Here is a 26,803-nt window from a genome sequence, read left to right as displayed (position 1 = left end):
CCTAAGTTCATTGTTGCTCTCTTTTCCTTTGACTCCAGGATGCCACGGTGATACCGCACCTCATGGCGCTGCTTAGCAGGTCCCGCTACACCCAGGAGTACATCTGTCAGATCTTCTCACACTGCTGTAAAGTAAGAACCAGAATAAATGTTGGTCTGTAATGTAAAATCTTCTATGCCCCCAGGAGATGTGCCTTCTTTGTGTATCCTCCCAGAGATAACCTGTACATATATAACTATGCAGACCTATGTATATTCTCTCCCCTCCCCTGTTTTTATATATAAACAGACCTTTGTATATATTCTCTTCCCCTTTTTGGACATAAATGGTAGCATTCCATACGTACTCTTCTGTACCCTGCATTTTCCACTTAATATATCTTGAAAGCTATTCCATATCAGTACATAAGGAGCTCCCTTATTTTTTTAATAGCCATATAGTATTTTACTATATAGATATCTAATAATTTGTTTAACCAGTTCTCTCTTGTTAGACATTTGCCTTGTTCCCAGTCTTAGGTTATTATAAAACAATGTTGCAGAAATATCTTGTGTAAGACATTTTATAAGAAACAGAGTTGCTGAGTCAAAGAATGTGTACATTTATAGTCTTACCATATATCATCTTGTATAGAGGTTGTACCATTTTATACTCCTACCCGCAGTGTGTGATCATAACTATTTCTCCACACCCTTGTTGGAAATTGTCTTAAGTGATCTCATATAAGGAGAAATGAGAAATTCTTCTCTGCTCTTCATTGAAATTTCTGTTCCTAAAAGGGTCTCAGCCTAAACTGAAGAGTGCTATAAAGTGCTACTTATTTTGCTTCATAGTTTACATACTGAGTGTAGTCTTTTGATAGCCATGGGTGATTATTTTTGAGATCTTTCATAATTTCTACACATTTGGTAATCTCTAACCAAATATTTATCTTCTGATGATTCTATAAATTTTTCAGAATAGCATTACTCATCCTCTTATATTTATAATACAAAGGCGAAGTGAGGAATTTGGGCAACTATAGGGAATAAAGGAAAGAGAAATGAACACCTACATAGGAAAGCAGGAAGATCACACATCTATGCTATTTTAGAACAGTTGCTCAAATAAATGAAAATTAAATCACTTGGTTCCAGAAAAAGTATCATTGATTTGTTTAACCCTTCTCGCCCAAATCCTAGGTGGCTTTCACAGCCTATTTAGTTCTGTTTAAGACATTTAAAATTTAAGAATTTTGCCAAAAATCCTTGAAGTTTCCGTTCCCAGATTGCTTTGACGGTGTGTAGGCCAACTCATAGGTCCAAGGATGTCAAACACTTCTTTAATCTTTTGAGACGAGCAAAGAAAGACTTTGAGAAAATGACAGTTTTGTTGCGATTCACTTGCTAAAAATGATCTAAACTTAACACGTTGTAGAATTTTCCAGTAGTGAAATGAAATCTTGTAGCCAGATAGGTAAAGAAAGATACTCCAGAACTCCTGTGCCTCATTAAAAATCTTTCTACATCTATACCTGAGTGCTTAAGAGCTTGGCATATACTAGTTATAACCACAGTAATCTAAAGGGGCACTGAAAATTGGACCTGGAGATGTAATTACTAAATGTTATATTATGAGAAGTTTGAATAATCCCTTCCAGAAGTTACCCAAATAGTTTTTAGAATTGCTCATTAGAAACTGTTAAGTCCCTTTAGGCTTGCTCACCTGAAACTTCTCAGTACTTTTTAGCTGAAAATCATAGATAAAAGAATACCATTAAATCACTAGTTCTTTTACTGGAGAGAATCTTATGCTGAGTAAGAATTTATAGGCACTCTCCTGCCACTAACAGAACTGAAAATGTTACCAGAGAAAATCACCTTAAGTCAGCTTTCTTTTAGCCTGGTAATTAGTATTTGCCACTGTAATTAAATGACCAAATTCAAGTGTTTTGAGATATAACTAAACCTTAGGAAATATTATAGCATTTATAAACCCATTGACCATAGTCTAATATAAATATTAATTTTTCTACTGATTTACTAGCATGAATCTTTGAAAACAACTGATCCGATGATCTCCGTATAGTTATTAACCATAAAAACCTTTTACTTTCAGGTTGTTCAATTTACATATAGGCTTAAGATTCATAGTCCATTTTCAGACTCATTCATAACTTTGCAAATGCAGTTGACCCTTGGACAATGTGAGGGTCAGGGGTGGCCAAACCCTGAAATCATTCATTTCATTCAGTCAAAAATAGGCATATACCTTTTGACTCTCCTAAAATTTAACTGCTAATATCATTCTAATTATATCTTTGAAATTCTCTCCTTGATTGAATAAGGAGCAAAAAAAAGGGCTAGTAATACTAACTGGGACTAAATTGTTGTCACTACTTAAACAGGTTACTCAAACTTCTGAGACGTGTCTTTTGGAGTTTAAAATCTTGAGGACTTATTTGCTTCCCACTTCCACCCTATGGATGTTGTCTCATTAGCCCAGGTCCATGCGGGTTAATTTGGAGAGACCTAAGAGAGACTTGACAAGAATCAAATGATAGCTCCTTCTTTAGTTGGTTGAGCCATCAACAATTCAATTCTTTATTACTGTTTTTACACTATCCTATGTACAACCCCAGAGAGGAAGAAGGGCGTCCTTTGTAGAAATTATTTCCTACAGTCTCTGGAGCACAGAAATTGAGAGATTAAAAACTACAGTATCTTGTAAGCAGAGGGAACAGTTACATTAAATGAATTGCATTGTGCTTGATCTTTTTTATAATATAACTTGATCAACACAGATATTCCATAAGTGACCTACTTCTTTAAAATATGCATGCACCTGGATATTAATTGATGTTTTTAAGAGTAAAAGACTGTAAACAATCTAAATGTCTAACAGTAGGGTACTAAAGTATGGTTTACCTGCACAGTGGAATAAAGCCAAAAAAAAAATAAAAATAAGAAAGCTCTTTATGTACTAATATGAATGATTTCTGGGAAGTAGTATAAAGGAAGTAAAAGCTTTAGAACAATATGTATAGTACATGTATAGTACATATAGCACATACATAGGTAGTATTCTACCTTTAGTGTTAAAATAGGGGAAAGGATATACTTACGTATTTGTATGTAATGGCTTGAAGAATGTAAAAACAATCTGTTAGTATTAGGCCACCTCAAAGCAGAGGAACAGGTTGGCTAAATACAGAGAATGGAATGAGCTGTGAGGTGCAAGGGTGAAGGCAGCACCCTGTCTACTTAGCTATTCTGCTAAACACCGCCAGTATTTAAATTAGGATGTTAAAATTCATGTGGAAGGCAAAAAACCTTAGTATGCTAATAATATTGTCAGCCTAGGGTAATTTAGGTTTATCTTCACAATTTATTCTAGTTACCTACTTGTTACTAGGTAAGAAAAAAATGGGTCAGATTCTTAGGAGAGCCTTTTCCTAGATTCCCCATTATAGACTACACCACTGTCTTTATATTAAATAAGCTGGAGACTCATGCTTTAAATGAGATTGTTGAAGTAAAGCATTTAGAACAGTGCCCAAGCACATAGCTAGCAAGTACCCAATAAGTAGTACCTATAATTATAATTGCAGATGCATGGATGAAGATGAGGTAGGAAGATAAAGAGCATACTTGCAGCCTGTACCCTGAGAATGTCAGTATCTTTAGTTGTTCTAAAAGCAACTCTGCATTATTCTGGACAGATACATATGGATAAATACATCAAGCAATACACACAGGGAATTTATCCTCATACTGTTCAGCAAAACATTGTTTTTAATAGTAAGACATTAGAAACTACCTAATATATGTAATGGGAGTTTGCCTGAGTACAGTGTGGCATATTATGTATCAATTAAAAATCAGAAATTAGAAGTTAGTAATAGAAGTTGCTGAAGTGTTTTGTTTTTTAAAGGAGCCTTTTTATAGAATATAAAGTGTTTAGGGAATTACTACCTATTAAATAGAATATGGCTGTTTTGTGATTCAGGACTAGGAATACTAATCTCCCCACTTCAAATGATGAATATTTTTGTCCAGGAAAGAATGACTATCTGCAAGATCATTATTACTTGGCTAAATAGTGGGTTGGAAAAATTGATTTGAGAGATTTTTTCCTAGACTAGCAACTGGTTTTCTCTGTTGAGCCCAGATAGGTAGCCAGCTTTCAGTGCTGTATTTTTCTCTTCTGAATAGCGATAAGCATGAAAGTAGCATTTTTAACCTTGCTTTGATTTCATTATTTGAATGGTTATATGGTACATAAAATCAGTGCATAAGAGGGGCACTTGGCTGGCTCAGTTGGTACAGCATGTGACTCTTGATCTCAGAATAGTAAGTTTGAGCCCCACATTGGGTTATAGTGATTATGTAAAAATTTTTTTAAAAAATTAAAAACTAAATCAATGCATTAGAACTGTGGCAGTTTTGAAGCCTTGCTTTTAACCTTAACCTTCTGTCACTTTGAAGATCTTCAGTAAATTGCTTAGTAGAAAACAGTTGATGAGAAGTAACATCCTGAATTTTCCCATTTCTTTACCTTTCTACTCTAAGAAATGATAATTGAAAAAAGAGAAATGACATAGAAACAGAAACCAAAACACATTCACTTCTCTGTATAGAGTGTTGTGTTTTTCACCATCATTAACCGAAACTTCCCTGATGTATTGAAGTAGTTTAAGCTCTGATCTACTTCTTGCACTTGAGTAATTTTAGTGTTTCTCTGACCAGTTTGTCAGTCTGAAGTTGTAAGAATGACTACCACTGTCTCCAGTGGGCATAGTTTAAGCTTGTGCACATGAAATGCAGAATTCACAGTGATTCTCTTCTTGTGACGGTGTCTTTTTTTAAGAACTTCAGAGGGCCTGTGCCAGGATAGCTTCTGTACCCTCTTCATTATTTGGGGGTAAGGTAAGGAAGCAGCAGTTCTACAGAACTGGGATGACGTAAGACATTGGCAGCCCTTTGTCTACCCTGCTTTATTGGGATGGATTTATGCAAGAGAAGGGTAGGTGAGAATTCTACATTGTAGTGAATGAACTTTTCTACATTTAAGTAAATATTTTGTTGGAATGAATCATTCATTACTCTTTTTAATGTTTTATTCTCTTTTCTTACAGGGTCCAGATCATCAAACTATTTTATTTAACCATGGTGCAGTTCAGAATATTGCTCACCTACTAACCTCAGTATCTTACAAAGTAAGATATTAAAAATTATGGCCAGATTTTTATATTTTATTTTTGGTTTCTAGAGTTCTGATCTAGAAGGAGGCCCACATGTTATGTTGGTTTGATAGATATTGTGATCAAGAATAACATTTTATCCACAAAATGCTGTGAGGTATTGTTTTATCTATAGAATCCTCTTTAAAACAATTTTAAAAGCTACCCTTGCCTTTCCACTTTTTTTTCAAAATATGGTTGTGGCTTGATTTGCTATTGTTTTTGAGTCTCTTCTGCTCTGATATCAGTGCCAAAGCTGTACATAGGGTGATGCTTTGAAATATCAGGAAATACTCTGATTTCATATTCGAAACCTGAACAGCCATAGTGACTCAGGGCATATACTCACATACACATTTAAAATGTGTTCTGCTTTGTATTTTGAATTAAAAAGTCAAAGGTTTTCAGATTTGCTAATTTCCTTCACTGTCTTTTATATATAGATAAATAGCATCGTGATATATGATCAAGCATTATGTTAAAATTTAGTCATTTTAGTGTTGTCCAGCTAGCAAGTTATAACAGATAATGGGGCATTGTCCTTATTGTGTCAGATTATGGCTGGTATGCCAGGACTTTGACACAGAGCAGAGAGAGCAGTAGTCATTTTTGTCTTCTGTCTTCATGCACTGATTCTAATCTGCTCTGTGTTGCAGCCTGCTAATACCTATGTTTTCTTACTTCAGATATCCAAAGTTTGATCTTAGTGAAGCACTCACAAGGATGGGAATGGGGAATGGAGCCAGCTTGAAATTAGTCAGAGGGAGAGGAAAGAAATATATACTGAGAGCTGCTTCCTCCACCCTGTACCACATGGAGGCTGAAACCAGTCAGCACTGGCACATCAAGAAACAATTGCTGGGGTGGCTATTTACTGTCCCTCCTCTTCTCCGTCCTCTAGCTTCATAAATTCTCTGTCTGCTCTCTCCTTTATCTTCTCCTCTCTCCCCCCTCCACTTATCTTCTGCACCAAGCTCCCCTATCTACTATAACTGATTATAGGTTGTGGAAGGAAAAAGGTTTTGGTAACATTATTCTTTTGTCAAGGTTTGCTTCATTGTCAGAGTATCATTGGCATATTTTAGGTTCCATATTTTAGGTGTGCACATGCTGGTGCTGCAGATCTTTGCTGAAATGCAGGACAGGGCTTCTTCACACTTCAGTTACCTATCCTGCCAGTCTTGAGTTCCACATAAGAGCATCATATGTAGACTCAGAGGATTAGATTGTCCAGTGAGAACTGAAGAGAAAGAATGAAAAATAACAGTTCTTATAGGAGCTCCTGCAAATTGTGAAATATATTGTATGTGGTTAAGAGTTTGGCCCTGTGGTGTGGTCCTAGACCAGTAATCTAGTTTTGAGGAATAGTAGCACAATTCATAAGTGTTTTAAAAGTTAAATTAGGGAGCGCCTGGGTGGCCCAGTCAGTTAAAGCATCTGACTCTTGGTTTTAGCTCGGGTTGTGGTTTTTGGGTCCTGGGATCAAGCCCTGTATCAGGCTCTATGGTCAGCACGGAGTCTGCTTGGGACTCCTCTCCCTCTGCCCCTCCCTCCTCTCTCTCTCTCTCTCTCTCAAATATTTTTTTGTTTTGTTTTGTTTTGTTTTAAGATTTATTTATTTGCTTATGAGAAAGAGAGAGAGAGAGAGGCAGAGACATAAGGCAGAGGGAGAAGCAGGCTCGCCACAGGGAGCCTGATGCAGGACTCAATCCTTGACCCCGGGATCACACCCTGAGCCAAAGGCAGACACTCAACCGCTGAGCCACCCTGGTGTCCCAAATAAATAAGTCTTTAAAAAATAAAATAAAATTGGTTTAATAATAAAAATAAATTAGCTTAGTCCTTTTCAGATTTTAACTTTGTTTCCTTCTGTTCCCTTTGCCACAACCCCATCTCACACAACTTTAAGAGTACACCTTCTTTTTTTCTTGTTTTCCTTTTTTTGTCTTCAGTTCTCTTGTTTGTAGTTTGGGGAGAAGAAATGTCCCACTTGAAAGGTACTTGGTAATTAAGTGTTATTAAGCTCACTTTGACTTACCAACATTGTATTTTGTACATTGTTCTTTTAAATTTGATTAGGAATTTATATAATTAAATTTTAGTTGCTGCTTCTTCCTGTTTTTTCTTTTCTTTTACTTCAAAATTAATTTTAACATTTTATAATTAAGTTTAACTTACTGTACTCCAGATATTCAGGTGTTCCCTTGAGGCCTTTCTTTCTATTTTAAGCAGATTTAAACAATTGTTTCTTCAGAAGAGTTTAGATTCTGAGACCTTAAAATTCATATTTGCAAAATCAAGATAAATGCATTTTTTGTTTATTTATTGTTACAGGTTCGAATGCAAGCACTGAAATGCTTCTCAGTTTTAGCTTTTGAAAACCCCCAGGTATCGATGACCCTGGTAAATGGTAGGCTGGAACTTTCAGTGGCACCTACATGATTTAATTTATGAACTTTGTAGATTTAAAGAATTCTTTAATTCTTGTTTCTTTTATTTTTAGTTTTGGTTGATGGAGAATTGTTACCACAAATTTTTGTGAAGATGTTACAGAGGGATAAGCCTATTGAGATGCAGCTGACATCAGCAAAATGGTAAAAGTCAAGACAATGTGGGAAGAACAACTGTGCTTTATCAATATGTTAGAGTATTTTTGGACAGCCTAATCAGCTCACTGCCAATCCTCATCTTTGGGATTTTGGAATTTGCAAGTCATGGGTTGTCTCACATTTTCTTAAATGGGCATGAGTTTTTTACTCAGTGTACTATTAGTAGCATTCAGAGCATCAGCACTCATATAACAGCTAAGGCTATCCACAGAAAATTACCTTATTACATTCTCAATGTACTCTCTTTGTGTTTCAGTTGAAATAATATAGAATTAGATTTAACTAACAAATTTATGCAAAGAATTGAGAAAATATAAAGATACAAAAATATGGAGTGAGAATTAGTTGAAGCTGATAACCAACGCATAATTTCAGAGAATATGGCTTCCTCGTGTTTAGAAAAAACAAAACATAAAATTCTCATAGAGATATGACCGTTTATAAGATAAATTCTTATTAATACAAGTCCTAGCTCATATGAACATTCAGGTCATATGAATACATTGATAGGTTGAGCACCTGTTGTGTAAGGTTCTTTGCTAAATTTATGGTTCCAATATTTAAGAATTTGTGCCTCTCTAGTATTTTGGCAAGAATGGGGAATTTTCAGTGAATTACTCATGCACAATGAATTTTTTTATATGAGTATATTGTATACTAGTTGGCTTTTTGTCTTCAAAACCTTTGTTAAAAAAAAAAAAAAACTTTGTTAAGTAAGATAAATGCTCTTGTGGAATCAGTTTTTTAAAAATGTGGTAACAAGTCTTAAGGTGATAACAGCTATAAACAATTCAGTCCTCTATAATCTAAGTAAAAAATTTATTGATTTTTTTAAAATAGCTTTCTGTAGAAGCCAGAATATGGAGTGTTTTAGATGTACTACCACCCTGCTCCCCTCCCCCTGCCCGCCCAGCTTACTAAAGAAATCTAATCCAAAAAGGAAATTCGTTAAGTTTCTAAAGTGCTCAGTGTTCAGTAGCTACTTAGTTCAAAGCCAGATATAATTGTGAAGGCAAATTGTTATTCAGTTCAGTACAACCAAATCATTGACCGGTTGTCAAAGCCACTGCTGGCAAACTCTGAAGAATCATTAATTTCTTATGGCTATCTCTAAGTGTTAAATGTTAGATGCTTCTTCTGTGATACTTATATTACTCTTATTGGAGTTAGAATATCCCAGTTTAGCTTGATATAATCTTAGATACTTTGTGAACTTTATATTTTTATATTTTATATTTTAACTTTATATTTTTAACTTTTTCTCCCTTTTTATTATGGAAACTTTCTAACACAGAAACGTGTAGAAAAAAGTGTAAGGGCCTCCAATGTGCCTGGCACATTGGCTTCAGTTTATCCACTCATTAAGCCTTTATTTTTAAAAAACAATTTTGTATGCATTTCTTAAAAATATCTGACTTTATTGTCTGTATATATCCATTAGTTGCTTTTGAGTAGTAAATTGGCAGAACCTCATATAAGGTAATGTGAAAAACCTCCCACAAAATGAAGAGTAGCTGTCTTTTTTTGCCCCATAAAATCCTAAAGGCAAGGAATATTTCTTTTAAAGCTTTAAAACACAAGCAAAAACTTACTTTTTGCCATCTTATTCCAGTTTAACTTACATGTGTAGAGCTGGAGCAATTCGGACAGATGACAACTGTATTGTATTAAAGGTGAGCTAATTCTCTCTGAACACACGTAAAAGTCACTAAGTCGTAAGTGTTGAATATAAATCTTGGTATTCCCATTTCTTTTTTTTCTATTTCTTTTTATACATTTACAACTATGGTATGTGTGCATAGCATAAAATGATATTTTATTAACACATTAATTGGTTTTAGATGTGTTTTAAGAGTGAAAGTGAAATAGTTTTTTCCTTGTCACACCTTTTTCATTTTTATGGAAATTAGGAAGATATAGACGTTGTAAAAATATGTAAAATTCAAGTGAAATATAAAATATATTTTAATCCTTGAGTTTCATTAAGTTTGCAACATAGTTTTATAGGAAAGCAGTTCACTAGCTCTGTAGACAAAGACTTTATATCACCCTCATGGCAGATAATCAAAAGACATAATGAGAAAGAAAAAGATAATAACACATGAAAGCCATCAATATTTATTGTGACATGTCAGAAGCAACTAGAACATAGAGAAACTCAGGTAAGAGACTGGCCTAAAAATTATAAGACCTGAATTTCACCACTGACTGGCTTGGTAACTTTGGGCACATCCCTTACTCTTCTAAAACAAAATAAATGTAAATACATTGACTATATATCATTTTATGAACCTGAGATCTCTCATTATCAGTGTACAAAATGAACCCAAGGATAAAAGAACATTTAAGACGAATACTTGCTAATAGTCTTTGGTGAAGCAAGTCAATTAATTTAATGAGATCTGAGGACCCTTCCCCCCTTAGTAAGCAACATTGTGTAGAGTTCTAAGGATTCCATGCAAGTAACCTTGGTTTATTTACTCAACTGCTGTACCCCTCCTCTTCTCCCTAATTGGTAAACTAGGTTAATGGCATCTTCTTCACGTACTAGTTGTGAGCATTACACTCAACAATCCATGGATTTGTGGTATTAGTAAATGTTAGTAACTGTTCAAAAAAAATAAGAATAATAGGTTTTTCCTCTTGGAAGCCTAGGGTTGTATTATAAAGCCTGCACTAGCCTGATAGAAAATCAGTAGTGAACAATAAAGTGCTAAACTTTATGATAAAGATATAATAGGAACTTAGAAAAGAGCAAAGCACAGTTGACTACGGTGTTGAGAAAGACTTCCTATAATTATAACATTTCAGTTTCCATCTTTGTGTTATCCTTTTAATGTGGGTTCATCAGCCTTTGAAATAGTAAATACATGGGATTTTTTTTTTTTTATATTGAGTACCTAATGTAGATAAATTACCAAGACCAGCACCAGGATTTTTGAAGGACCTCAAAGTAAAATTGGGCTAGTAGATATAGTCCTTACAGGGAGTAATTTGGAAAACCTAGGAATTACAATTGATGCATTTCACTCGCATTATAGGGAAACTCATGGAATCTGAGTAATGATAAGATCACTAAATTTTTTGTGGTATTTTGATTTTGCAACTGTAGGTATTGATCACCCACCAAAAATAAAATTCATCTCAGTCATATTATTCACTAAGGAAAAGATAGCATACTTTTTCTATGGCACAGTTGTTCCTGATTAAACTGCTGGATGTCTTTTAAGTAAATAAATACATAGATGGGGCAGAAGCGTCAGACATGATTTATTAGGGAATTCTTAAATGTCTTTAATAAGGTTATACAATAAAGTTTCAATTTTATCCGTGATAAAAGCCTAATGATTTGTATTAATGTGCTTTGATTGTATGATTTAGGGTTTAGTGTGCCAGCACAAATGATTAATATACACTGAACTTTGTTTTTACATTCCAAAAAACCTTTCATTCTCTGAAAGTCTTTATTCAAACATTTGATCTCTAACATGCCTGCCAGTAAAAACCATTGAGTTGACTGAGTCACTATATGCTCTCCATCAACCTTTTGCCTTTACCACAAAGCAAATAATAAATTTCACTACCTTCCAGACACTGCCTTGTTTGGTTCGAATGTGCAGTAAGGAGAGATTACTAGAGGAGAGAGTTGAAGGAGCTGAGACACTCGCCTATCTGATTGAACCAGATGTTGAGCTACAGAGAATCGCTAGCATAACTGATCACCTCATTGCCATGCTTGCTGATTATTTCAAGTATCCCAGCTCAGTGAGTGCCATCACTGATATTAAAAGGGTATGTTCTGTTTTCCTTTTCAGCAGCTCAAGCAAGGAATTTTTTAAGATTTTTTTTTCTTACTGCTCACAACTTTGAACCAATAAAATTAGAGTTCAGAGCCCTTTTAAATGAAGGAATCTTTTCTGTTTGATAACATAGATGATGTTTTATAGGTTTTTGAATCCAGTTTGTTTCACGTAATTATCAGAGATTTTTCACTAAGCAGGTAATCAGGAAGGAAGAAAATTATATCCCTAATTCCCAACTAAGATCCAAAAATAGTGGGGTCTCTAAGCTGGGTATTGACATTATAGCAATATCATCTAATCCTGTTGAAGTTCCCAGAATCCTCTCTTGCTATATTCTCATTCTTTAGGTTAAGGGTAATCTTCTCGTGAGTGGCCTTATTTGACTTTCCACCACTGTCTTTTTCTTTCGCTATATTTTCTAACTTTTGTCTTCTTCTCTTTCCTTGCTTCAGTTTTATACTGTGCTTTGGGCCTGCTAGTGTCCACTAAAGTACTATATAACCTCTAGTTTGAGAGCATCAAGAACCAAACTGCTTTTCTCAAACTTTTTCTCAAACTGTAAGTTCCTTAGACTAGTTAGATATTTCTTTTGATTTTATTCTTCTCTGCCTGTTAGTCATATCCAGTTCTCTAAGCGTAAGAGAACAATATTCAATTAGAGAAAGTTTATTTAAGGAGGTCATGGTAGAGAGAGCATTGCCTTCTAATTAGTAAGTGGTACTGTTTCATGAACGTGACTATATTTTTAATGCCAGTGGTCCCAATGGTAATTTTTTTTTTTTAACTTTCCTTTTGACCTCTCCCATGTCCCTGAGTTCCCAAAAACTTCATTTGGCAGGCAACTGTTCATTTGGCTTTTAACACTGAAAATAAAAGGAACTCTTAATGATTTACCTTTTTTCTTAGAAAGGGCCCAAAGTAACCTTCACTGTTACTGGTGTTAGTAATGTATACTATATATTAAAATTAATGCCTGTTCTTCCTTCAGTAGTATTGTTCTTCCAGTATAGGTAATAGATTACTTTGAACCAGCTACCTAGTCTGTTTTCCCTCTGGCCACTTGCACACATTGACACAGTATGTCACTGGTGTAAAGATACATGAGCAAGTCCTAACTGGCCTCATATACACCCTCAGTTGACCATTCTAGCAAGGCAAATAGGACACTTTGATGGACAGGAGAGTGAGAAAACATAAGAACTTGTAGCTTATACCTGTGTAAATCATTCATTCATTCATTCATTCATTCATTTTTAAAGATTTATTTATTCATGAGAGAGAGAGAGAGAGGAACAGACACAGGCAGAGTGAGAAGCAGGCTCCATGCAGGGAGCCTGACGTGGGACTCAATCCCAGGTCTCCAGGATCACACCCTGGGCTGAAGGCGGCGCTAAACCGCTGAGCCACCTGGGCTGCCCTGTGTAAATCATTTAACTAGTGTATAGAAAATTATCCCTATGTTGGGGTTTTTCCCAATTTTATTTTCATCACAGTAAAACTAGAATAATAATAATTTTTTAAATGATCTTTTATACCATACCTGAATATTTGTTTTATCATCTTTATTTTTGATGCTTGATTATATAATGGTTTCTGACCATAAAAATACTGATACTAGACCCATTGTGAGAAATTCTTACATAGTCATAAATGTGTGACTTTCATTATATATTTAATCCAAATCTGTATTCTAATGTATGTTATGACTATGACTAGAAAGTATGTAAGACTTTAAGGATATAGATATTTTAGAACTTATACATCAAAATGAATGTTGGATATTGGAGTTCCTCCCATAATCTGGCAGTGCCTGCTGTGATCAAAATATTTTTGAAACTACTGTTGTTTTTTGAGTTTTTTTGTTTGTTTGTTTGAATACTTTGAGAGAGAGAGAAGGAAAGGGAGCATGAGAGGGGAGAGGCAGAAGGAGAGGGAGAAGCAGACTCCCCAGTGAACAGGGAGCCAGATGTGGGCCTCAATCCCAGAGCCCCAGATCATGACCTGAGCCAAAGGCAGATACTTAACTGACTGAGCCACCCAGGCACCCCTGTTGTTGTTATTTGTTACCATAAATGATGTTACCTAGCTGAATTTATTTCCCCATTTTCACACACTACAGTGACAATTAATAAAACTCTTAGTTGATGAATTTAGGGCCTTCTAGCTAATATGCCATTTAGCTCTTTAGGAAGTTTCAAAAGAGTCTCAGAATGTTGTAAACAATATTTAACATCATTGCATAAAAGGGAACCTTTCCAAGGCACCTCATTTGGAGTGGTAGTCATTCCAATGAATTACTTACAGAATTATTTACATTATTAATATATGCCTTATACATTTACTGATTTGTATTTAGTCATTGAAAATGTCATGAGAATATGCTTCTATTTCATTTTTGAGGTAGTTTAGTGATAATTAGATATACAGAAGAACTGATAACCTAGCCAATTATGCATATGGAAAGATAGCATTAATTGTTTCATACCAGTAAGTAACCTCTGAACATAAGCCTCAGATAATTGTAATAGATAACATAGTAATGATTACCATGGTCTATTGTTTATTAAGAATTTTCACAAAGGTTTTCCTCTTTCTAAAATCTCGTTAAATGCTGAAATTGGCCTAACACTGCTCTTAGTGTTAAGAAAACCTCCTAGGGACCCTGTTACAGCGGTATTCATGTTATCAGCTGTAGCCTGTGGCTAGACAGACCTGCTGTTTGAGGACAGCATTTCAAAGAGCTGGTGGAAGCAAGCAGGGCCGCTAAAGCTACCATCTAAGAACATTGAATTTTTAAGGGTCAAATACTCACAAATACTTTTCATGCACCAGTGTCAAATGTTGTGGCGTTCACTTTTAGACAGAAGCAGACCGCATGCATTCCAGATCATGCTGATGCAAACACAGCAAGGTCTTAGTCATATGTGAACAGAACCCAAAAATAAGCAGCGATTCAGTGAGAGCACTAATATCTTAATAGTTAATTTTTTAAAAAAATTTTTAACTCAATTTTATTGGAAATTAGATCTGTGGACTGAGTTGCAGTATACCTTTTTTTCCCTCCCATAGCTTGATCATGACTTAAAACATGCTCATGAACTCCGCCAGGCTGCATTCAAGCTCTATGCCTCTCTAGGAGCAAATGATGAAGACATCCGGAAGAAGGTGAGTCTGGGAGAGGGGCGTCCCCCAGTCCTGACAGCCAGCAGGCAGGGAGTGACGTCAACCTGAAAGTCGTGGTGAAGAGCACTAACAGTGACTGTTTGAATATAATAAAACAGAGTGACTAAAGGCATAATTGAAGAATGAATGGGACCCGGATTTGGGGGGTTGTTTGTTTTTAGAATATAGAGTGGCATGGCCGTGCTGGAATGAAAAATAACTGGCGTGCTTTTTTCTGTCATTAATATGAATTATTATGTTGCACATTTTTGCATGTGTTCTGATAAAAATCAATTCTAGCACTGTGAAGCTTCAGACACCTTGAAAGATCTAACACTAGAATTGTAAATGTTATTTATGAAAATACTTTCCAATGCCATTGAGAAATTCAAACCTTTATTGTATATTGTTCTTTGATATGTGGCTTAGTTATGTTTTGATTTTTTTTTTGCTCTGTGCAAGTTTGATGTGAATAAAATCTTTGTGGAATAATGATTTTATGTTTAGTGAGTGGTCATCTGAATTTTCCAGTTCCCAAAAAATGTATCACTTGTCTAGCACCTTATGTTACTACAGCCTAGTCTAACACTGAACTCATGTTCTTTATAGAATAGTTCTAAGCAGGGACTAAAATAGAGTGGTAAGTTCTGATGTGGCTGCCTCCACAAACCCCAAATGGCTGGTGTTTACCACTCAAAAAAATATATCATCTAATAAATTTTACACATGGCTTTTAGGAACCTCAGTAAATTAATCCACATGTTCGGTCTTGATGAATTGTAGAAGAAAGAGCAAATTGGGCATTATTTACTGAAACATGGCAATTTATATCTTCCATCTATAGCCCTGTGAGGAAAATCCAGAAGTATTGGTAATTTACCATGATTCAGAGAAGTACTTCGGGCTTATAGAGAGAGAAGTATGAAAAAACTGTAGGTTTATTGAAATAAATTGAAAAGGAGCCATTATTGAAGAAAACTGAGATAATAGATTAGATGTGTGAGTAGCTTTGATTTAAAAATCAGTGCAAAAAACTCAGCTAAACTGAATGTTTTCCATGTACCTCAATTTAATTCAGTTAACAAGATGTTTTTGACTTGAAGTGTTAAGTAAATATCTATGAAAATCCTTTTTGACACTTCTGAGCTTTCATTTGTAATCTGTTACTTCAAGGCAAACATACTAATGATCTGACATTCCCTGTGTATAAGCATGATTTCTGGATGTTGATGCTGATATGTTTCACTCAGTTTAGGTACATGGTCTATTGCAAGGGAAGAGGCTTTTATGGCGACTCATATAGATAAAACATTTTTTAAAAATTTGACATGGACTGTATAACTTAAATACATAATGATTTGGTTTTGGATGGTTATCAGGCCCATTGGAAAGAGAAGTATTTTACCTATTCTTTTAGCTCCAAAAGGCTGTGCCATGGACTGAAAGGGAGATAGATAGATGGACCATAATGGGGGGAAATAGGATGTCCATTTGTACTTCTTTGTACTTTTTTTGTTAATAAACTATTGTTTTTGAATTAATGACTTAATTTGTGATATCATGTTCTAGAAATACTTGCAACATAATAGTCTGATCAGTAGTCTATTAAAACTTGTATTCATAATGTGTATAATTTCCTGGTAAGGCTAAATCCTGATAATTTCTGTAGAAAGATGACAAATAAAGAATAAGTTATAATTATTATAGTTTTTTTGTGTGGTAAAGATAAGATACTGTGACGTTCTTATGTAATGGGGATTATATAGAGTTTTTAGGAAGATATTTAATCCTGGGAAATTAAGTGTTTGAGTAATTTACAGTTTATAGCAATTACTGAAGAGAGAAATTGTAAAATGGAAAATATAAAATAATATTGTGATAAAATCTGCATGAAAATGGTTCTTAGGAGTGGAGAATCCTTATTTTTGGTGTATAAAAATGATAAAATGATTACTCTTCCTTTGAATGCATTTATTTCTATTCTATTTTTTTGTTGAAATTATATCTGGATAGTTTTTTATTTACTTTCTCCATGAAACATTTATTTACCTTTTACACTTAATGCCTTATAAACTTTGATTGTATTCCTTTTTTGTGTAGATTCTTGAAGTACAATGTTTATTATTGTTTTATTTTTTAATACAATATTTATGCCTGCTGAGATGAAATTTCAGTTCACTGAGCTAATGAGTAGAGACGGTGAAAGGAATTTCAAGGACTGTAGAGTTTTTTTTCCCACCCCTCCAAATAAAAGCAGCAAAAAGACTTTGTTTTAGGATAAAAATATGAAGTGTTAATTTGGTCTCCCTTTTAAATTGAAAATGGGAATGTTATTCAGTAAATACAGGAGATAACCTGTATATCCCATTGCCCTATAATGGCCAGTTAAAGAAATGAGACAGAAGGAAGAGAAAAACTAGAGCAAAGAGGTAGAGACAGGTATACACACCAATAAAGGAGAAAGATACAGGCCTTCTCTCTTCATTGACGTAGTCTATCGTATTGCTTCTAAAGATTTTTAAAGGCCTGCTGTGATTCCATTTCTTGATCCTTCTCTCTGGGGTAGAAGAAATTGAACTAATGACTGAACATGACCTATAGATCAGAAATTTACCACTCTTACATTGGAGCAGTGTTGGTGGATTCCCACTAAAAGAAACCAATGGTATAACCGTCCTTAGGACCTAATAAGCACTCGTAACATTTGTTGAATAAATATAAAAATGGAAATACAGAAACCATACACAGAGTGGCATTTCCGTAATACATTTAGATCTTTCTGTATTCTGTGCAGAGCAAAGTTGGTATCCTGATTCCTGGCTTTGCATCCTTTATCACTTTGTGGCATACTTACAAATTTCACAGTTTCTCACAGTTTCCTGTTAGAAAGTGAAGGAGGGTGGAAAAGTTCTGCAGGTGAGAATGGAAAACATTACTCTTGGCTATGACGTTAAGAGGGAGAAGCCCAAGAAAAGATGAAGGACCCCTGAGCTTGACAACAGATGTTGCCTGGCCATATTGAATTCAGAATAATTCAAGGATTTTGGTCAGAGAAAGCAATGACAGAGGCAGCAATTGAGAGCTCAGTGGAAGAAAGGTCCAGAGCACATTAGCAGTAAGTACACTGTAAGTACAGCCAGGTAAAGATTAGCTGTAATCTCTGCCATGGGCAAAGTCTAGTTTCTAATGATGGCCTTTACCACATATTAATGCTGACTAAGAACCATATTTTCAGTTAATGGGACAGTAAAAAAGAAAGAAATTAAGATACCTAACAAATTATTTCAAATACTGGCATACCCAGTCAAAACTCCAGTCATTGGTTAAGTCTTTCAGAGGCAGCAGTGGCAAACAGTTCTGTAATTGTGAAGTCAATTCCTTTATAACAAAAAATTGCTCTTCTGAAGACCATCACTTGATTGATACCTATTGATCATCAGGTTGGAAAATTAAAAGGATTGTTTCACGTTTATTCTCTTCAGGGAACAGTAGAATTTATCAGTAACAAAGTGTGAGAAAATTAGAAGTAGTAAATATAAATTAAAATTCAAGGAAATTAATAAACCTAACATGATGTGATTTTTATTTTTGATAAAAATAAGATACATTACAAATGTTAAATGTAGTACTATTGTAGCCTTTGCTTCTTTGAAGTATCTAATAGACCCTTTCAAAAAGTTTTCCTCTTGGATTTTGAATACTTAATATTTTAGCCACAGATCCCTTTTGAGGAACTAGAATGTAAGCTCCATGAGGGCAGGGATTTTTTTGTTTGTTCATCACTGTATTCCCAGCATTTATAACTCTATTGGGTGCATAGTTGGCATGTAATACATATTTGAAGAATGAGTGGGTGAAGAAAATGAATGGACAAATGGATGAGTGAACCATATTGCAAAATTGCATTATTAAGCACCCATAGTCTAATTATATATGGGCCTTTCTGCATTAAGAACGTTCATAACTTTACTAGCAGTTACACAGGTATGTGAAGAGATGAGCTATAAAATACAGGAAATCTATATCTGATCATATAGGCAAGGGGTTTCACTATATTTAGCATTTAACATAGAGAAAACACAAGAAACTCCCATTTTTCAAAAGGCAGACAATCCTTCTGAGTGTGTCTTCTCACTTTGATATAGATCAAAGAGAACATGTTTTATGGTATGGTAGTTGTTTAATTTTGAAGTAATTTTTACCATTATTTCTTAGGGTTTTTTTTTTTCCTGTCTAAATGTATATGAATTTTAAAAATATATAGCATTCACAAGTGTGAATCTGGACCAATTTTTTTTTCCTGTAGGTATGATTTGGTTTATAGGAATTAGCTTGACTCTTAGGAATCAACCTATTCTTAAAGTAATATACATCTGTATAAAATATCCCATATTAATAAATGTCAGATTTTTAAGATCAGTAATTTGTTTCTACATAGATTGAATTTCCTACATTGTATAAACATTGTCCAATGGGTGGAGGAAAGGGGAAAACAGAGATTAGATAAACAGCAGTAAAACACAGCCTTAAGATTCAGCATTTATACTAAAACCTCAATAAGTCAGAGAAAACTAAGAAATGGCCAGAAGAATTCGCTTAGGGGCTCAAGGAATTACTGTGAACCAGTGAAAGTGGATGAGGTGATATCAATATATAGCTATCCTTGAATCAATTTAGAAACTAATAATTTAATATTTTTGTTATTTTTAAGGTTTCCTAAATGCTTTTTATATTTTCAAGAATTGAAAACATAAAATCTTAAGTTTTTGTTCCTTTTAGGGGCAAAAAAAAAATCCTCATCCAGCCACAGAAGTTTTATGATAAATGTGAAGATAGTAGCAAGATGTTTTTTGCTTTTCCCAACTGAACAGTGGGTTGTTTTTTTAAAAGATAGAGAAAAATAAGAAAAGGAAAACAGAAAAGGAGAATTTGTCTTCTACCCTCTTTTTCCTAGCAAAGGAAGTTATGTCTGCAGGGTCATTGTGAGGACAAGATCTAATGTATTTTAAATATTTAGCGTGATGCCTGTAGGTGCTTCATAAATGGAAGCATTTGTTAGAATATCTTAAATGACTTCATTGGAAGATTAAAAATAAATACATATTTTTAAGTGTATTAGAAGAGCTGAACAGCATTGGGTCATAATTTTTTTTTTAAAGTTTGCAACAAAGATAATGATGTTTATGCTGTAAATTTCCAAAACTGTATTCATTCTAGTAAAAATATTTATGGTTCAGAACCATAGGACCATTCTTTAGTTTCTCTCTCATTAAAGATAAGATGTCTTTTTATTCTTATATTTTAAAATATATTTAAAATACTGGTTTTCAAAACTCCTTGATGCTATAGCTATAGCTTGTTCTCCAAAGCACCAAATACAATTTTATTTTTCTTGGAGTTAAGTAGAATATTACAATATAAATCAATAATTGGTTAAAATCCTAGGTAATAGATGTCTTCAGAAAAGTGAAGAGGCCAAGTTTTACCTGACTTTGGTTATCTAAGTACTACTGTCCATAGTTGCCTTAGATGTCATTTTTCCAAAGGATCATCATTGGTATAAAATCATATCTCAAATATATATATCTTCAAATTTTGAACAAATATAAATTCTTTGATATTTTTAAAGTTGCAAGATTTTAAAATATATTTATAAATATAGGTTAGTTTTTTCTAATATCTTTCTGCTGTGAAAAACTTATTGAAGCATTTCACTTTTGAACATTTTTATCATTGGTTATAGCTTGATTTTATTACTAGTTGGTTTTCTGGGTAACAATATAATTATATCACGAATTTATATTTTTGCAAAGCTCAGTAATTTTAATGGTCATTTAAAAGGCACAGTGTCAAAATTCTGTATTTGTCTCTGCCATGAAACCAGGCAGATGGAAGGAATTATTTCTGAGCCTTAGTCTGCATTTTGAAACAAATGCCTTGAACATTTTGAAGGTTTTCGACAGTACCACAGAAGTAGCATCCTTCAAGACTTGGCTTTGCTACTGAATAATAACAAATTCATGCAGAATTCTGAATTCCCTGACTTAATCTATGGTTAAATTGTTAGTTATCTTCTTAAGGGTAATCTACCAAAGAATTTTAAGTGAACTCTGCAACATTCTTTCACAATGGTAAGTATTTTTAAAGAGTTAACCATGACCATACCAGGTTTTGCCACTTGCCCACAGTATTGAAACCGTTGGCCTTCAACATACTGCAAGAAGCAAACCTGGGCGTGCTAATGCTATATACTTAATAGAGATATTTATAAAATCAAGTAATGAATTTTTATTTCAGAGTTGCATCAAATGGAGACAACATTGAATATTATTTGTGTTGTGGTTGCATAAACCATTGAATTATAATTCTTATTCTTAAAATGTGAAGTAAATGTTGATTATTTTGTTTATAATCTAAGATATAAACCAAGAGATGGGTTAAAAATATGATCTTTATTAGATCTGTAGAACTAAAATTAGTGACTGAGTTGGGTTTTTAGAATGTTCTGTCTGGAAATGAATGAAATGTTTTGGATGCTATAATATTTGTGGAGTAGTAGATTTTGAGAAAATTGAGTTTGTGGTGAGGAACCAGGACCATTGCTGCTGCAATTTTCCCCATGGTTATAAATGCTAGCACAGGGCTTGACAAACTATACCCTGTAGGTACTAAATACCTATGTAGTAATTCTATAACCTGCTAGCTTAGAATGGTTTTTGCATTTTTATATCGTTGGTGGGGAAAAAAATCAAAGGAATATTTCCTGACATTTGAAAAGTAAATTCAAATTTGTGTCCATAAAGGTTTCTCTACTTTTTGTCAACTTTATTAAAATATAATTGATAAAGTTTTATTGGAATATAGCCGTGTTGATTTGTCTATGTGTTGCCTATGGCTGTTTTGCACTATAATGGGAGATTGAATAGTTGGCGACACAATCATATGCCACAAAGTCTAAAATACAGGTTTGCCCACCCTGTGCTAGTAATGTATAGCTAAATATAAGTGACTATGATACCAGTTTTGATGAAAACTATGCTTCCTGTTTGCCTTTTTATAATGAACTATAGAAAGAAATGGGGACATGCCAAAGCTGAGGTTAGGGGGGAGAGCAATTGTCTAACTTCTTGAAAGAGAGGCATTATCAAGTGTTGATGATCTGAAATTGTCACTGGATACTTTTCTACATGCTGATTCCCTTGTTTGACTGATTTTGTCATATAATGGGCCCCAGACAAATTGGATAATAGCTATACATTGGGTTATGGTAGGAAACATTAGGTTCTAAGTATTGGTTAGCAAAGTTGCCTGAATAAGATTTTTCATCATGCCAAAGAGAAAAATAAAGATCCAGTTTGTGTATTAAGCAAACATCTATTCAGCCTTTGTGATATACGAAGCATTGGGTTATGTGGTAAGGAGTCATAGAAAAATTATATAACTCAGATACTTACATCAAGAGATAATTTGTTTAGGAAACCTAATTTTAATATAACTGCTGACATTTATTGAGCACTTCCTATGTGCCAGACTCTGTGCTAGGCATTAGCACATTATCTCCCCTAACCTCATATAACCCTGTGCGATAGCTATTGCAGATCAAGAAATAAGCAGTTTGACCAAGACCACCCAGATAATAAGAGACAGAAACTACATCATATCCCAGTGTCTGACTCCACAAAGTCTGTGCTGTTAACTGTTGCTTTACTCATATAAAGTTAAATACCATAACCAGAGCCAAATTATGATATGAAATGACAAGAAAATTCAAAGGACAATGTGTGATAGAGTAGTTGAAAAAGAAAATGCTATGAATTTTTGAGAACCTAATGACTGTTATTAGCTGGTTGCAAAGCATCAGATTTCAGAAGATGTGTCTATTTTCTCACATAGTTTTTGATACAAAGTAAGTAGTGAGGTGCTTTAATATTCACATTTATACATCTGGCAGTTATGATACATACCTCCTCCTATATGCCCAAGAATGAAGACTGGTTGTGTACCTTGTAGGAGCTCACAATTTAAAGTAGTTAAGGGGATGAAACACTAAAATGCTATGTAGTAATTCCAGGGCCTTGTGTGCAATAAAAGGTGATGTCTACATTGAGAGCTAGTTTTTCCATAATCTGATTAAGGTATAGCTATAATTAAAATAGCCTATTATGAGTGAATCTAGAAGAATCCATCTCTTATATAATAGTCTCATCTCAAGAGTTTACTTGAAAGCATTCTCACCTTTTCCTTCCAAAATATTAAAATCAGTTCCACGAGTTTTGACCCACAAAATGAAGGATCTTTGTATCTCTGTTCTCCTACATCAATTGGAAATGTTTTTCTAAGGGCACAGTATAGATGTGGTCACATTATAAACTAATGTACTAGAAGCATCCAGAATCAATGACAAAATAGAGGTGCTGTGTCAGCATTTTATTTTGTAGATAGCTTCCTTATGGAATAGATTTTAAATTAAGGCAAGATTTTTAAATCCTTGTATGTTCTTTTAATAGTTCTCTCTTGTCAGACTATGTTGTTTGTAAGTAGAATGTAAACTCCATAGAAGCATTATCTGGCAAATAGTAGCTGCTATGCTTGTATTAACTGAGTAAACTGTGTACGTCTGGACATGAAAATTCAGCCTGCCAACCTGTAGGATCATTAAGAATATTGGATGCATGGATGTGTGTATAGATGAGTAGAGGCTGAGCAGGGCCATTGTATTGCACAGCTCCTGGAGCAGTGCATCATTCAGATCCCTGGAAAACAGTACAAGGTGAAGAGGAGGTTTCTAGTTCTGTTATTTGAAGTAATTTTTAATGGTTTTACTTATGTGCTAAAATGAAAGAAGAGAATTAACTATTTATGTTCCGTTCTGCCATTAAGCTGATGTTTGAGCTTTAAAAATTGAACATATATATATAAACATATATATCTATATATATATATGTAGAGAAATATTTTTTGATAAAGTGTTGATCTATGTTTACACTTTATAAGTATTTCTGACATGATGTGTTTGGTTTTAGGAGAAAGAGATGTTGGGCCAAGAGAACGCTCCCACTTCTTTCCGAAGTGTAGAAAAGTTTAGAACTTTGAGTATTTCTCCTAACACTTAAAGAGACTTAATGAAATCTAGAAGCCTAAGAATAGGTCCACCATAAGAATTCTCCCTTCTTTGTCCTCCACTCCTAAATGTGATGCCATTCCTATTAGGCCTGCAAGAGGGATTAGATGTTGATTTAGTTAAGTGCCTTCAAGAGAAAGGACTAAAAGGAGGTCCTGTAGATCATGTCTTACTAGAATGTTTTGTTCACTTCTCTAGCTGAGATAAGATAACTATTTCCTCCCCACCTGTGTGTCCCATGATCATGGAATTTGAGAAATTTGGTATGAATGTGGGAGTGGATAGCAATAGAAGATTGAGAGAAGGGAAGACATACTTTGTGAGATGTTTACTTGAGACTCAGGAATATAATGTGTTGATCAGTGATTTGTCTTAAGAGAAGTTGTGTATCATTTAGAAAAAAGAGCCTTTGGTAAAAACTACCCTTTATTTTAAAGCTATTTGCTTGAGGAAAATGTCAGAAAATCTTACATTGGAACAGTGACAAAGGTATTGTATGGAATACACTGTGGGTAGGAAAGCCTACAGTTCTCATTCAATTTTTTTTTTTTTTTTTTTTTTATTTTATGATAGTCACAGAGAGAGAGAGAGAGAGGGGCAGAGACACAGGCAGAGAGAGAAGCAGGCTCCATGCATCAGGAGCCCGATGTGGGATTCGATCCCAGGTCTCCAGGATCGCGCCCTGGGCCAAAGGCAGGCGCCAAACCGCTGTGCCACCCAGGGATCCCTACAGTTCTCATTCAGAACAGATGGGGCTAATGACTGAAAACAGTAGAATATTAGTTCCATTTAGTTAGTATCTGCGGAAGCTGGATGCTGATTCTAGAATGGAGATCAAATCATTAGGGAATTGAATGAAACGTCAGTGGAACTCTTGTGGGTTTTCTTCACAATATTTCCTTAGGTTACTTTTTCTTCATTGGCTTCCATCTTTTCCAACCTTTGGCATTTTTACTCCCACCCTAAGCTGAATCATTGATTTGTTATTTTCTCTCTTGGGGGCCTTATAGTATGCTAATTTTTATTGGCCTAGGATGTCAGTATATATATATATATAGGCTGTAGTTTCCACAGCACTAATAACTTTTTTTTTTTTTTGGTTCTGATAACTTTTAAATTGCTTTTTCCCCAGTTTTCCAAGTTAGATCTCAGTTTAGTTACTAAGGCTAAGCAAAAATCTCATCCTTTTCACAGCAAGTGAAATGGACCTTACACTAGAAGTAAGAAAACCTAGTGGAGGGACGCCTGGGTGGCTCAGCGATTTAGTGCCTGCCTTCAGCCCAGGGTGTGATCCTGGAGTATTGGGATCGAGTCCCACATCAGGCTCCCCGTGCGGCGCCTGCTTCTCCCTCTGCGTGTGTCTCTGCCTCTCTCTCTGTCTCTGTCTCTCTCTCTCTTTCTCTCATGAATAAATAAATAAAATCTTTAAAAAAGAAAACCCAGTGGAGCCCTAGCACTGTCCTAATTTGCATAGACAACCTTGACCAGTGACTTAATCTTTCTGAATTTCAGAGACCTCATTGATGAACTAAAGAAGTTGAATAAATTTATTTCTAAAACTCCTTCAAAATTTAACATTATTCAATTAAAAACTTAACCATACATGTATTTAATTCCTCCAGATAGTTGTCTGCTGCCATCAGTGGCACTGAGAAGAATGCAATAGGAGAATCGGGTTCCCAAATGAATAGGAGCAAGCATTGCAGCTGCCCCTTGCTTGATTCGTGGAAGGCCAAGTGCTATTGGGGTGTGTGTGTTCTGCTTTTCTATTTTAGTAAAAGATTGGTATAAGGATGTACTTAGGAATTATAAATACTAAGTGCGTTTCCATGATATGCATGGCATCATGTCTTTCAGTTAAGTATTTTGTGGCAAAATCAGAATGGTCACTTCCTAAAACCTAAGGAAAGTTTGGTTTTCCATTTTTAGGAGTGGATCCCTCCCCACACCCCTAATGATTCTACTCAGGCTACCAAATAAGCTGGTTGTGCATGCTTATCTTACTCTGGTATCTACCTTGTTACCTCATAACCCCTTTCCTTCCTCCCCAGCCTCTACCCTGTTTCTAAAACCAGTCTCTCCACTCTACTGACATCAGACCTTGTGTTCATAGGGCTCATCTGCTTAGAAAAAAAAAAAAAAGATAAGTTGTATGAGGGGCTGGACCTTAAATAGGTGGCCCCTGGTCAGAAAGTCTCGTGTGTATCGTGGGACTTGTCTGCATTGACACTTATGAGTCGAAAGGGTCGCCATCCATACCAACAGGTTCAATGTCCATTATAGATCTTTTTCCTTGCCAGACCTATTCTTTGTTCCTGACCTCCTTGTTCTGCATCCTGCTTGGCTGCTTAGCCCCTGCTATATTAACTAGACTTTCTGGATTTGCTGCCTTATCCACTTAGATCTTAAATCTGCCTCTTCTGACTTACGAAGTTCGATTCCAAGTTTTCACTCTTTCTAGCCAGTTCTCTCTTGTTAAGACTTTCTGGGAACTTTTCACAAAACCTACCTGGAATTAAATTATATTTGCTTGGCCATTGTGCACATTAGTATAAATCGTGGATGTTAAGAAAATGCCCACTTTACCCTCCAACTCCCTTGACTCCAAGCCCACTCACTTTGAATCATCTGAGAAGTTTCTTGACACCGCTAAGAATCTGCCTGGTTTTTACATCCTCTGCTTGACCTGTTTTGATCACAGTTCAAGGTCCAATCTAAAGTTGCTAGTACCTGGAAAATGCTTCATCCTGGGTCATGCTGGAAGGAGTAGTTGGGTTTTGTTTTTAACTCTGACTCTTCCAGTTCTTCATATTCTCTGAGGAACAGATGGTATATGACTTGGCCACAACTAAAGTATGAGTCCACTAGAACTCATGGAGGGCTAGGG

The 26,803-nt window shown here is 34.9% G+C and overlaps 1 protein-coding gene across 3 annotated transcripts in view; it reads left to right on the top strand.

Moving 5' to 3' along the window:
* The window catches only part of ARMC8 (armadillo repeat containing 8), a 111,273-nt gene that overhangs the window by 52,049 nt on the left and 32,421 nt on the right, over positions 1-26,803 (top strand). For 2 of the 3 annotated variants that reach the window (XM_072792579.1, XM_072792578.1), the window contains 7 exons: positions 39-131; positions 5,117-5,197; positions 7,556-7,631; positions 7,725-7,815; positions 9,443-9,503; positions 11,422-11,622; positions 14,703-14,798. In XM_072792579.1, the coding sequence (XP_072648680.1) occupies positions 39-131; positions 5,117-5,197; positions 7,556-7,631; positions 7,725-7,815; positions 9,443-9,503; positions 11,422-11,622; positions 14,703-14,798 (699 nt within the window). The remainder of the gene's footprint in view (positions 1-38; positions 132-5,116; positions 5,198-7,555; positions 7,632-7,724; positions 7,816-9,442; positions 9,504-11,421; positions 11,623-14,702; positions 14,799-26,803) is intronic. The other variant, XM_072792580.1, reaches the window with a different exon arrangement.

Source organism: Canis lupus, chromosome 22, assembly GCF_048164855.1.
Source record: "Canis lupus baileyi chromosome 22, mCanLup2.hap1, whole genome shotgun sequence".
NCBI classification, from domain to species: domain Eukaryota; kingdom Metazoa; phylum Chordata; class Mammalia; order Carnivora; family Canidae; genus Canis; species Canis lupus.
The sequence above is the reverse complement of the archived record's forward strand: the minus strand, read 5'-3'. Positions and strand labels throughout refer to the sequence as shown.